This window comes from Parus major, chromosome 1 (assembly GCF_001522545.3).
Source record: "Parus major isolate Abel chromosome 1, Parus_major1.1, whole genome shotgun sequence".
NCBI lineage: Eukaryota > Metazoa > Chordata > Aves > Passeriformes > Paridae > Parus > Parus major.
In genome coordinates this window covers 81,016,840-81,030,930 of record NC_031768.1, presented here as the reverse complement: position 1 = coordinate 81,030,930, position 14,091 = coordinate 81,016,840, and the positions used below count along the sequence as shown (strand labels likewise).

Here is a 14,091-nt window from a genome sequence, read left to right as displayed (position 1 = left end):
TGTAAAGGCAACTTAAAGTGGGAGCAGATCCATCTGGTTTAATGGGGGATGCACTCATATAACTTCAAGTGAAAAAAAGGCTACGTAGTCTTCCATACCTCATGGAAGAGTCCATCTGTGAGCATTTGTGAGTGGCCTTGTTGAGTATAGCAAATATATCTATGCTTCTACATAGGCATGTGGCTTATGCATTGACCATCACAGAGTGCTGCAGTGGTTCTCATTCCATTCCCTTTTTTCATGTCAGATAATAGATAAAATATTCATCAATAAAATGTGCACCTAAGTTTTCACTTCATATGGAAAGACAACAAATCTGGTTGGTGATATTTATAGGGTGCATTTATTTGTTATTGTGGGTAAGATCATCAAAATGTGCCTTTCTTTTTTGTTTTTCAGTTAATTACACCAGGCCAGTTATTATTCTGGGTCCTATGAAAGATCGGATCAATGATGATTTGATATCTGAGTTCCCTGATAAATTTGGGTCATGTGTACCACGTAAGTATGATTTTACTCCTAGTACTGAAGCTGAGTGAATGGAATCCCTTGGTGTCACACATTAACTGAGTTTCTATGGAAGCAGCATCCATGAACTATGCATAGTTGTATTTCTCAAAACTCTTTTTTTTGTCAGATACAAAAGGGGAAAATAACAAATTTTAAAAATTTTTGAAAAAGGTTATGAACATCTGGAAAAAAATTCTGAAAAGTTTGAAATTGTGGTAAAATGTGAAATGTTTCAACTCAATTGCCCAGAATCCACCATAATACACACCATATATATGATATATATATATATGATATATATATATATATATATATATATATATACACACACACATACATATATACAATCCACCATAAATATACAGAATAATATGTGATTTGTGTGAGATATAGACTGTTGAATCAGAAAGCAGTGTTAGACCCTGAATCAAGCAGAATATTTATATCTTGGAACATTAGAGCTTGCTGTTTATTTGAGGGCCTAATTGCAGTTGTACTTCATTTTAAATAGTTGTCTCTGGCAATACAATAACTTAAAACTACTACAGATGAGAACAGAATCAGGCTTATAAATATGGCTAAATTGAGTTGATGAGATCACAATTCATTTTATCATCATAATAACATTAAATTTAAAATATGAAATGCATTTTATATTTGAGGTATGTGTGTTTCTGCTAAAAAAGGTGGAATTCTGGTAAACCCTAATTTTATTTTAGCCTGTATTGATTTGAGGTAAACATCAAAAGGTATTACTACAAAAAGACAACTTTATTGTCCTAGCTCCGTTGAAAACAATATGTAGTATCCAAAAGATCTGCTCTCAGATGTGAAATGCCATCACTTAGAGCAGACCCAACATTGCCCACTGAGCAAACCATGGCTGCATTTTTCGTACTGAATGTTTTTGCTTCTTGATCTTCTGTCTCTTGTTTCACACAGATACCACACGGCCAAAGCGTGACTATGAAGTGGATGGGAGAGATTATCATTTTGTCATTTCAAGAGAACAAATGGAAAAAGACATCCAAGAGCACAAATTTATAGAAGCTGGGCAGTACAATGATAATTTGTATGGAACTAGTGTCCAGTCTGTGAGATTTGTGGCAGAAAGGGTAGGTTGATAGTAGTTTTATTGCTGGTGCAACATGATCTGCTTTGTTTCCACATTGTGTCTCAGACATGATTCTCTGCCAAAAATATAAAATAGGTGCAAAATGGCATCCTAATATTTATAGGCTTTATAATGACTCCACAAGTGGAGTCTCTGACTTTGAATGACATCATCCTTGGCACTGTCTGTAGTTGGATGTAGTGCCACAGATTCAGGGTTCTAACACAGTGCCTTAAGTACTTCTCAAAACAGCCTCTGCTCTTCCCTCTGTAAGACAGGGAGGTAAACTAAATCACTTTCACAGAGGCAAAAGAACCAACCACAGAAAGATTAAATTATTTGCCTCAGGTGACACAGGGAGTCTTTGACATAAACAAGAACTGAATTAATCACTAAGAATGTGGACATCCTATTGCTTTTATGAAATAATTTTCCTCATCTCAAGAAAATCCTCCTGCTCCTGCAAATTTCATCCCAGTAAAAAATAAATCCCAAGTTTGTTCTTGTATCACCAGTGTGTATTTATACTGGCACCAAAGCAAAAGAAAGAATGCAGGGTGGTGGAGCGCATGCCCTGGGCTCCCCCTTCCCTGGTGTGCCAGTAATGGCCCCATTCCAGGGCACTGCATTGCCGATTTGCTTCCTATCTTTTGGCTGATCTGCAAACATGTCTGCAAGAATAAACACATGCTCATCTGTTTCCAACAGGGCAAGCACTGTATACTTGATGTGTCAGGAAATGCTATCAAACGACTACAAGTTGCACAACTCTATCCCATTGCTATCTTCATTAAGCCCAAATCATGGGAGCCTCTGATGTGAGTATAAACTTCTTAAAGCATCTGTTTTTTTCAGGTACAGCCTCAAGTGGCACCACAAAGGTCTTGTGTCTACATTTTGCTTGTTGTCTAAAATTAGTAATAATGAGATGAAGTAGGAAGAATACCCTCAGAGCCTGTCATCCTGGTATCTCAAGGAACAAGCCATAGCTTTGAACCTTTCAGGCTGGCACACATGGGCCTGTGTGCTGGACTGTGAAGGACACCCTGCCAGTGCTTGGTGTACTTGCTCCAACCTGTGCAACAAGTTCACCAGGCACTCCCTCCCACAGCTTGGCTTGTCCCATGCATCCTCAGGTGCTCTTGGGGTTTAGAGTCTGGCCAAGGGCACAAACCTGGGATTAAACCTGGGTCAGTCTTGAGGCATGTTCCTCTTCACCAGCCCTTCATTTACCTGCAGGTCTGTAAGAGGATAGGCAAGGAGCCATGGGACTGGAGAGGGGCAATCATTTAGAAGAATGAAAGACAAGGCACCAGCTCCATGCTGCCAAGGCTGTCCAAGGCACATACTTTGGGGGATAAGGTCAAAATTCAATGTAAGATCAGTAAGATGAAATTCAGCACACACTAAGATAAGAAAATGAAATGCAGGACTACAAGCAGTGAATAATTTAGCTGTAGCACTGCAGAAAAGCATCTGGCAGTTGGGGTGGATCACACAGGAATACGAATGGATGGGTAATGTGATTGCAAAAAAAGGAACTTGCCACTGTGGGTTGTATTCATATCAGTGTTCATATAAGGACACAATAGACTGCTATTTTGTTTTACTGGGTATGGATGAGGCCTCAGCTGGAATGCTGGCCTGATTCTGGGTTCCCCCCTGCTTGTGGAGGAGGAGCAGAAATTATCTAGTGTCACAGAGAGAAGGCTGAGGAGTGAATATGGAATTGATATTCATTCTGAGTTAAAACTCAGGATAAAATATGTGGTTATACATGGTTATCAAGTTGCTTTCCATGGACACTTACAGTTATACAAGAGCTATTAGCTTAATTTGCTGTGATAAGGGTGTAATTTTGAACTCTGCCTGTTCCATTCAAAATTTTTATTGACAACCTGGATGACGGCATTGAGTCTTTCATTAGGATATTTGCAGACAACACTAAGCTGGGAGCATGTGTTGATCTGTTGGAAGGGAGGAGGGCTCTGCAGAGAGACCTGGAACAATTGGGTCATGGGCAGAATCCATTAAGATGACGTTTGATAAGTCCAAGTTCCAAGTCCTGCATTTCGGCCACAATGACCCCCTGCAGCACTACAGGCTGGGGATGCTGTGGCTGGGCAGTGCCCAGGCAGAAACACACCTGGGGGTACTTGTGACAGGTGCATGGACATGAGCCAGCAGTGTGCCCTGGTGGCCAAGAAGGCCACTGGCATCCTGGCCTGGATCAGGAATAGTGTGGCCAGCAGGAGCAGGGAGGTCATTCTCCCCCTGTACTCAGCACTGGTGAGGCCTCACCTGGAGTGCTGTGTCCAGCTCTGGGCCCTCAGTTTGGGAAGGACGTTGAGATGCTGGAGCGTGTCCAGAGGAGGCAACGAGGCTGGTGAGGGGCTGGGAACACAAGCCCTGTGAGGAACAACTGAGGGAGCTGGGATTGTTCAGCCTGGAGAAAAGGAGACTCAGAGGTGACCTTATCACTCTCTACAACTCCCTGAAAGGTGGTTATGGTCAGGTCAGTCTCTTTCTCCAGGCAGCAACTGACAGAATGAGAGGACACAGTCTTGAGCTGAGCCAAGGGAAATATAGGTTGGATATTAGGAAAAAGTTTTTTACAGAAAGGGTTATAAAGTACTGGAAAGGTTTGCCCGGGGAGATGGTGGAGTCACCATCCCTGGATGTGGTTAAAAAAAGACTGGAAATGGCTCTCAGTGCCATGGTTTAGTTGAGGTATTAGGGCTGGGTTGGAGTCAATGGTCTTGAAGGTCTCTTCCAACTTACTAATTCTGTGATTCCCCTCCCCGAGGGCTCTGCAAATGCCAGGTAGTGCCATAGGTATGTGTTTGACAGCTAAAATGTTGGCACTCCCCCTCATGTGACAGATGTGTGTCTGGTAACAGTGTGGCTGCAGCCACTGGTCACAGAGCTAGAGAATGCCAACATGCACCATCTCTGGAATATGCATTCTTCTGGCCCTGCCTTTGGCAATGAGCTTGTTGTATGTCCAGCCACATTACAAGGAATGATTCAGAATATCTGGTACTTGCACAGCACCATCCTGACTTCCTGACTTTTCTTCCAGCCCTACAATTCAATAATATTCTGATTTTGTCGCTATATAGAAGGGGAAGGGTAGTTTGATAGCCTGCCTTCTGCAGTGATTGTTTTAACAGAGATCTTTACGTACAGTTTTCCCATTCATAAAACATTTCCATTATTTGTTTAATGCTGGCATTGCCTTGGAGTGATTAAAAAAAAACAAGTAAATAAAAGCGTCTCTTACTCTGAAAAAAACATCAGGCAGAACCAGGAAAGTGGCAATAACATAAAGGCTTTGTTGATTTGATGTTAGAACAGAAAATCCTTGAATAGACTGAATGGTGTTATGAAGATGCAAAATATTATGACAAGTATTCTGTTATTGAACCAAAACAATGCTAATACTTCACTTAGGGCAGTAAAACAAGTGAGCTGTTTAAGAAATGCCTGGTCTTAGCACTCAGTGCTATGGTCTAGTTAACAAGGTGGTGATCAGTCAAAGGTTGGACTTGCTGATCTTGGAGGTCTTTTCCAACTTAATGATTCTGTGATTCAGTCTTTTTTTGGTATGTAACTACTGCAACACAAAAAAGATAGGTTTATCTGTCATAACTATTACTCCTGTTCATACAAATGAGTTGAAAGCTACTTCAATAGAAAAGTCAAAACACAAAAGACAAAAAATTTCTAATCATGAGATGCAGAGAAACAAAGGCAAAAGATTTATCCCTCATCAAATTAGCACATAAGGTTGTAGGCTCTCATTTATGCATGTGCTCATTTGCACCCATCTGAAGTGAGAGTAAGAAGAGTGAAGGGAGCATAAATCATGCACCTGCACTTGAAAGAACACATGGCCATTGCTGTAAACAAATTGCTCCTTCCTTCCTTCCTTCCTTCCTTCCTTCCTTCCTGCCTTCCTGCCTTCCTGCCTTCCTGCCTTCCTGCCTTCCTGCCTTCCTTCCTGCCTTCCTGCCTTCCTTCCTGCCTTCCTTCCTGCCTTCTTCCTGCCTTCCTTCCCTCCCTCCCCTCCATTTCTTCCCACTCCTACATGACTGCACCTGGTTTACTCCCAGAGGTATGCTTGTTCATACCCCTCAATCAGCCTCTGTCTCTAGAGGAATGAGACCAGTGAAGAAAGAACCAGCCAGAGTGAGCTCTTCACTGGGAGAGGAGGAAAACCCTGGAAAATATGCACTTTATTTTGAATTCACCAGATGTGCAGGTCCCCAGTTAAGAAATAAGAAATAGAAGGCACTGCAATATGACAGCACTTTTTTCATCATGAAAAATGGACATCATGGTCCTCCCCCTTCTTCATCCTCTCTTCATAAGGCACAGAATGGGCAGAGTCAGGAATACAACCAGCACAGTTTTATACACCAGGCAAATCTACAACCTGAAAGTGTAATGCAAATTTCTACCTGTTTCAAAGTACTTCCTATTTTAAACACTTGTTTATATTTTTATTTGTATTACCTTTTCTGCTATTCCAAGCAGAATAGCAGAAAATATCTTGAGGAAGACTTCTCAAAAATTTACCAGAAACAGATCTGAAAGGAAGAGGATGTTGTTAGCATTCCAATATTGGTTAAGTGCCTGTAAAATGAAAATGTTATTTTGTCTAAGAATTTGCAGTGGCATGTCCCATTTCAAGACAGAGTTTTAGTTCAGTCACCTGAAGTAGGTGAAGCTGATGTGGAGTCCGCCTGAATTTGATTAGATATCTTTCCAATAAATAGAATTAGTATTATTACTAATTTAGCAGAACAACACCCAGATTATATTAAACCTTTTTATGTAATCTACAAATAACTGTCATAAATTTTAGAAGAAATCTTTCTTGGCCTTCATTTTATAAACCTGCTTTCTTCATGGCATTAGTATTTGCAAAGAGATTTTTCTAAGCAGTGTTCCCAGCTATATGGTTACTTATATAGGCAAGTAGCTTTAAGCCATTTCTGGAATCACCTTTTTGCATCCTGGACATCTTCCAGAATGTTTTTCAGAAGCCAAATAGGAGTTAGCTGTAGCAAGTTCATACTGTTGTGCACTTCATAGAGCATTTTTTTTGTACCATAAGGTCGATAATTTCCTACATGCATCACCCATGGCATAATGTATACAGTCCATTACCATATAATCATATGATTCAGTGCAAGGCATGAAATCAGATTGATGCTTTCCTAGTTGCCTCAGAAAATTTCTGTCATGTTTTAAGAAAAAAATTAATCTATGATGGGAAAAAATGCTAGGACAAGCAAACTCCATTTATTATTGATAATTTGGACATGTACGGGCATATAAGGCAGTGAATGAGCATGAGCTTGATTTATTGCAAGTATACAGTGGTATTAATACTGAGCGTGCATGGGCAAGACAACTCAAAGGTCTTAAAGGTATTAAATAATGCTTCTGTTGAAACAGAAATGCTCCATCAAATAACAAAACATGGAAAAAACCAGAATGTTACTGTCTGTCTTTGTTTTTATACTTATTGGCACCCAATAAGCAGTCAGTCCAACCTTATCCATCTGAGACCACCAGCTGTGTCTGGGAGGTACAGAGGTTCCTGAGGTAGCTTCAGGCAGGAGTGCTGAGTGCTCAAACTATGGGACATCCTGGATTCCAGACCTGTCTATTGTCTACCTGATGTCTCAAATTTATCTTTGTTAGCAGCTACCAGACTTGGGCCTTATATTTGGTTTGAGAATGTAGAACAGTGAACCCAAAATAAAAATCTGGTGGAGAAAAGTGAAATGGAAAATAGTCTGAATAAGTAGTTTTGTACTACATAAGAATTAAATTAAATTGAAAATATTGAAGTTGTCAATGAACTGTTAGAAGAATTTAATGATTTTATTCTTTTACCAATCTCAATCCATCTGTGATTCAGTTGATCATACCTTTTAAAAGCCATTCTAGCAAGAATCTAAACTTTTTGATTACTCCCTTCATGTTTCTAGGGAAATGAATAAACGTCTTACAGAGGAGCAAGCAAAGAAAACCTATGATCGAGCAATTAAATTAGAACAAGAATTTGGAGAATATTTCACAGGTATGTTCTTATTAATACAGTTTTTTTATCAATGTATAGTCTTCTATTGCAAAACTAGTAGATCAACTCTGTCTTTGACCTAGAGCACCTATCAGTTTAGTGTGCCCAGAGCAAGGACTTCTGGCTTGAGGGTATTGTTTCTTTGAAATTTAAGAGCAGTTGACTTAAGTTGAATTAAGGAGGCACTTGACTCCTCAAAAGTTTGATGTCCTGAGGGAGTGTCTATGCCAAGGGAAATTGAGGGACAAACCTCTGTGCTTTGTGTTACAGTTGCTTTACCTTCTGTCAGCTTGGGCATGATCTTAACCTCAGCAGCCAAGAGTGAACTCATTATAACCAGATCAGAAAGGTTGTAAATCTGCTGCTGCCCACTGCTGAAGTAGGTTCTAAATCAAATGAAGTGTGGGAATTCCAACAGTGGGAATCTCTTGTGCTGCCCTCCCCAGGACAGAAGTGCTAGTTCTCTGAACTAATCTGGCTCAGTCTTCTCAGTACGAGCAGTGGGATGGGTCTCTGTCATAGGCAGGTGCCATTGATTTGAAGTTCGTTGTCATCTGCAGGGGTATGACTTTTCCATAATCAACATCTCAGTATGCCAGTATTCATTCTTATTCCATGAGTGTCTATGAGTATGCTGAAGATCTGCTGACACTGGATGATGTATCTCTGAATTAAAATAAATATTGATATGTTTTCTCTACTGCAGCTATTGTCCAAGGAGATAGCTTAGAAGATATATATAATCAATGCAAACTTGTAATTGAAGAACAATCTGGGCCTTTCATCTGGATTCCTTCAAAGGAAAAATTATAAATTAGCCACTGCACCTCTGATTACGACGGGAGAATATTTAGAAGAAAACTATAATATACTATTTGGAGGCTTTCCTGTTTTTGTTGCATTTATGTTCTTTGCAGTCAATGTGAATTTTGATGAATGTACAACACAAAGTGTTTGAAGCCATGAAGGACACTGATGGGTCAAAGGGTAGGAACAAAAAGACTTCTACCATATAAAGCAAATCTGTTGTGTGCTCAGAGCACGAGTTGTAGGTATAAACTTTTGACATGGAGACCCTCTGTCAAGGGGAGCTAAGCCACCTCCTGTGCCCACGCGGACATTTTGATCAATTTCAATGGCTGAGCTCAGTGTGTTGATTGCTTTAGAGAAGTTCCCAGCTCTTGAACCTCATATAGGGCTTGATCCTGCAAGGCGCTCAGCACTTGACCCCAATTCCTACACATGAGTAGCCTGTTGACTTGGAGTCACTTGTGACCCTTCCCTATGCCGTTCAGTCCCACCAGTTCCAGTAGGACAATTCACATGCTCAAAGCTAAGCACAGGCTTAAGCATTTTTGCTAGATCAGGGCCACATGCACCTTGCAAAATCAAGCTCAGAGTATTTGGTCCACGTCCTACTGAGGTCACTGTTAGGACACTGTGACCTGACTGGGAGGTGGGTCCTGTTCTAAGCTTGTCATTGCACATTTGTAGTTGGTACACCTCGACTTTGGTAACTATGCACATCTTTTGATTTCTGAAACCAAGTCAAGCATTTCTTTTTGCCCTTTGGAAGCACTATTGCATCAGGAGCTACCAACAATATGGTTTATTTTGATGGTGTTTAGGGGTGGGAGAGGATGGAAGCATTTCACATCACACACACATGCACACAAACACATTCCCATGCGGACACACACATGTATGAGGATTCACAGCATCTATGTTAACAAGGAGGGATACAACTGGGAAAAGCTTTAAAATTTTTGATTGTCTATTTTATCATTTATATTGATAGAAGGCACTTAAAGATGGAATAATTTATAAAAATAAAAATATATTGATGTATAGAAACTAATTTCTATAGGTAAAATGTTTTTGTGAAGATATTTTGTAAAGATTAATTAATTGAAAGATTAAATATTTACACCCTTGTGCGACTGTCAAATGTAAAGAGGACCATCAAGTTGCATTATACCTCTTCCATAACAGATTCTCTATTATTAATGACAAGCAAGATAATTCCTTAAATTGTAGTTGTCAGCTTGTTTTTCTTTCAATTTAATCCTCTCCCTTGCCTCTGTTTAATCATGATGAACTTCTGTGGAAAGATCTCTTGAACTCACTGCCCTGTAGGAATTTTCTGAACACAAAAGGACAATGCATCTTTGAGAGGGACAACTATTCAGAATCAAAATGTCAGTGCTTAAATGCAGTTAATAATTTCTCTCTTAGGAAGGATGCATCCTTAATCCCCAAATGTTTTATGATTCTTCCTGTTTCGTTCAGGGAAATAGAAAAAGCATTTGATCTTTCCTCTCTTTTCAGGCAGGTCACCAACTAACTTGTATCTTCATTCATTTCACAGTCAACAAGGGTCTTAAAAGCAAAAACTGAGGCAATAGACATTTGTGAGGGATTTGGGGAAAGTCTGTGGAATTGCAGTTTGGGATGTATGGAAGGAGAGAAGGATGGTTTTTTTCTCATTTCACATTGCCCTTCTTCTGTATACTAATGCCATTCTTCACTAACTTACAAGGGGACAACTGCAACAGATGCTATGACAGTAAAACTGAATTGTGTTTGCTGCTGCTGGACCATGTTCTCTTTAAAACCCACGCTTCTGCCTCTGCTGCACTGCAGGAGCGTCATGCTTATAGCTGGTGGCTACAGCAGCCCTAATGCTTACAGATGTCTTAAGGGCAAATGCTGAATAGACTCCTCTGGCACTAGTCTGTCTGAAGCTTACATTGCTACACCCTGTCCAGCTGACAGGTCTACCCAGCCACCTTCCGCGGACAGCGCGATGAGCTGGATGATTGCAAAAGCCACCAGCAGTGACAGGGTTAAAAATACGGGCATTTTAGTGGCTCTGAGAGGGCCGCTCATGCTTACTGCCCAACTATGGTAACTTTGAGAAGTTCACACTTCTTTAACTATTTTTCTTGCCTGGCCAGCGCAGATGTATAAACAAGGGTTTCAGTTCAGTCTCCAGAAGAGCTTTGTAATCAGAAGGGCTATAAACTTTTCTTTTTTTTTTTTTAAATATAAATTAATGAATGCTTTGATTTTGGATAATTTTGCAGAAGTCCACAGAGTGGCCCCAGATCTTTGAAAGCCATGGATTTTTCCATGATAGCAAAATACTATTGCCCCAGGTTGGGAAATAGTCCACCAGACCTGAAAAACCAAGTATCCTAAAGCAGGAACTTCATTCTAATTTTCAGCTCTGTTTTTAAGCAATCAATCACATCTGCTTCTTTGTTTCTTAGTTCAGCATGCAGCCTTTTATGGTACTATCCTATTAGTAACTGTTTTGCTTTGTCATGTGCTGTGCTTTACGGTGAACAGTAACACTACGGCTGAGTACAATCAATTTTTCCATCAGTCCTTGGTTACTGTAGTAACATTATTTATTTTTCCCTGTCTGTTGTTTGTGCTTCCATTTTAGAGTTGACATTGCACTTCTTTTTTTTTTTTTTTTTTTTAAATAAAACATGTATTTAAAAATAAATCGTCAAGAGAATCAGTGAGAGGTCTTATTTCCCTTAGGACTTGTACTCCCATTTGTTTTGTGTGTTGATATTTTGCGTTCCATGTTGCAGCATCCTCAGAGCTGCAGTTCATTTTTGCATTGCAGCTGTTCAGATCATACTGGGTGGTAGTGGGAGGAGGAAGAAAAGCATAAGACTCATGTAAAATTACATCTGGTGAAAAAGTCCAAACTCACAACCCACAGCAATTGGCGCCTGACTCCATATTGGTGCTAACACAGCTTAGCATAATCAGATTCCTTTTCTGTCCATATAAAGGACTTGGGAGCATCTAACCATGAGACCAATGCAAATGCTGGACCCTTTAGGAAAAGTGCCAGATCACACCCCTGGTGCTATATCTCATGTTCTGGCACAGTGTGTAGCACCGTAGGGTCTAAGCAGAATCAAAATTATCACAGCTTTTTGTCCACCCATGAATGATCACAATGACATCTTGCTAGCTTTGTGCAGATGTGCAATATTACAACTTAATTATTTTTCCTTGCCACAAACAAAAAAATAAAAAAATCTTCCATGCACTGACTCATTGAGAGCTTGCTAACAGGGCTCAGTGGAATGGCACTTCTTCACTGGTCTTACAGTCTGACCATCAACCAGTGAAAGAGCCTCTTTCTTGCTTAATCCCCCTTCCTACAGAGGTACCCTGTCCATGCTAGCGCTTTGTATTTTCTTTGGTAGTAAAGGCTGTTTCTAGATCAATATTCTGTGATGTAATTGTGTTTGTAGCTAGCATGGTTTGATGCTCCGGTGTGGATAGGGTCCTAGGAAACACTCAGTGAAGGTCAAGGATAAGAAATCTCTCCATTGCACTGAAATTACAAATCCTCATCCTGGAGAGCAGTGTGGTACCTGAGCTAATAACCACTATGAGCCAGCGACAGTGTCCTAGGTATGCAACATCCACCTACCTATTTACATTAGTTTTCTATGGAGAAACTGTTGGCATTACAACTTTGCTGTTACTCGCTCATCAGCACCCAGTCAAACTGTATTTTTGTTTTGGTTTTCTTGTATTTTAATTTCTGTTGTTCAAATTGCATCCCTGACCAGAGGATTCAGCAAGTGAGAACACAATAGGATATTTGTAGGAAAAAATGTGTTGAGGAAAATGTATCAACCTCATTTTTTAGATGCAGATTTAAAGCCATAAATATCAGCTATGTTCACAGAAAGTGGTCTTCTATCCTTCACAGCTTTTAATCTCAATATTTTCCCTCTTGCACATTTTGCCTGTCATGTTATGCATGTGGTTCACTGAGCAACTGCATGCAAGTGCTCAAGCCCATTCCTTGGTGGAATAAACCATTATTTTCCATTAAAATTCAAATATTTTTTCAATATGGTTCAGAAATAAGAATGAGGTCATTATGCTAAAAAAACAAAGTTTCCATTCTAGGACACAAATCAGCATCAAAGCTAACAACAGATAACATCTAAAATCTCTCCAGCATATAGCTAGCCTAGATCCTCAGCCGGTGGAAATCACAGTCACTCCTCTGATTTCAATGGAGTCCATCCCATTTATACCACCTGAAGTTAAACATCCATCCTTCTCATCGCACTGATATTTTTTGCATCTCTGTAAAACACCAAGGGCACCTGATTAAACACTAAGTGCGGCTCAGCACTTTCCATCACTATTTACTGCTTATTTTACTGTAACACCCAGAGGGCCAAGTCGTGGACCAAGATTTTTTTGAGGCCAGTGCTGTGAAATTGGTAACAAAAAGACACCCCAAGGGCCAAATGGATTTGAAGCCAGAAGGCTTCAGCTGCACTGACATGTCACAAGAACTACAGGAACTACCACTTCATTTGCCCTTTTTGAGACTGTCTTTAAGGTGAAAAGCAGGAGAGGCGATCCATCATCTCTCACACTACATTAGCAGCTTACACCTTCTGGCCCTACAGCACAGGCAACTTGCCCTGATGTAAAACAGCCCTGATGGGAGCCAGCATCCTAAGCAAGATCTTTGGTGGGGGGGGAAAAAGCATTAAAAAAAGGGGGAAATAATGACAACACTGTTGGCTCTTAGTGGGATAGCAGCCTTCTAATTTCTGGACTTGTGCTCCTAAATTTGAATTGGCCAGTTTGAATTTCTGAGTGCAGCAGCCTGTATGCACCAAGCTGCTCCCTCCAGCACAATGTCCGGCGCGTGTCTCTTTAGCAGGATGTTTCTCAATCCAGCTGTAGTGTGGGGTACTCAGAATCTGAACTGGAGTTTACAAAACACCCTGTCCAGCTTACACTCCTGTTATGTGTAAATACTCTGCGCATCCATTTCATTTGTGTAAAGAATAAAGCACACACAATTATAAAAATTAAGCTGTATATTTCATACTAGCTGTGTCCTTGCTTATTTATTCCGGTCCAAGCTCTCAGCTGTGGTTCAGTTGTAAATGCTTGATAGAGTGTTTATAAATATGTCATGAATTTTATTATAAAATATTAATATTAAAGCATTTTTACACTTTATAGCAAATGGCTTCTTCACAAGGCATAATTTGTCTTTCTTCCTTGGAGCAGAATAGTAAAAGAGAAATACAATGCTTTTATTTTGTCTTGAGAAATTATCATACCTATCACACAAGACAGACACAAGTCTGGAATTAGGAGGATGGTTTGAAAAATGACTAAGACACCTTTTTCCTTCTTGCTCTTTTTTATTTCTTTTTCATTTCACACTGATATGAAAGTTGCCACCAAGAAGATTCATCCTGAATCCTGAAGTACAAGCACTTTCTCCTTACCACAGCTCTGCTGTGAATTCAGTAGCATCAGCATCTTGGTGAATAATTACCAGAATATTTTT

At 40.0% G+C, this 14,091-nt stretch overlaps 1 protein-coding gene across 21 annotated transcripts in view; it reads left to right on the top strand.

Annotated features, from left to right (window-relative positions):
- Positions 1–13,754, top strand: part of DLG2 (discs large MAGUK scaffold protein 2) — a 986,158-nt gene extending 972,404 nt beyond the window's left edge. For all 21 annotated transcript variants that reach the window (XM_033516385.1, XM_033516379.1, XM_033516378.1 and 18 more), the window contains 5 exons: positions 400–501; positions 1,453–1,625; positions 2,333–2,442; positions 7,630–7,721; positions 8,428–13,754. In XM_033516385.1, the coding sequence (XP_033372276.1) occupies positions 400–501; positions 1,453–1,625; positions 2,333–2,442; positions 7,630–7,721; positions 8,428–8,534 (584 nt within the window). In that variant the 3' untranslated portion in view covers positions 8,535–13,754. The remainder of the gene's footprint in view (positions 1–399; positions 502–1,452; positions 1,626–2,332; positions 2,443–7,629; positions 7,722–8,427) is intronic.
- The last annotated feature ends 337 nt before the right edge of the window (positions 13,755–14,091 follow it).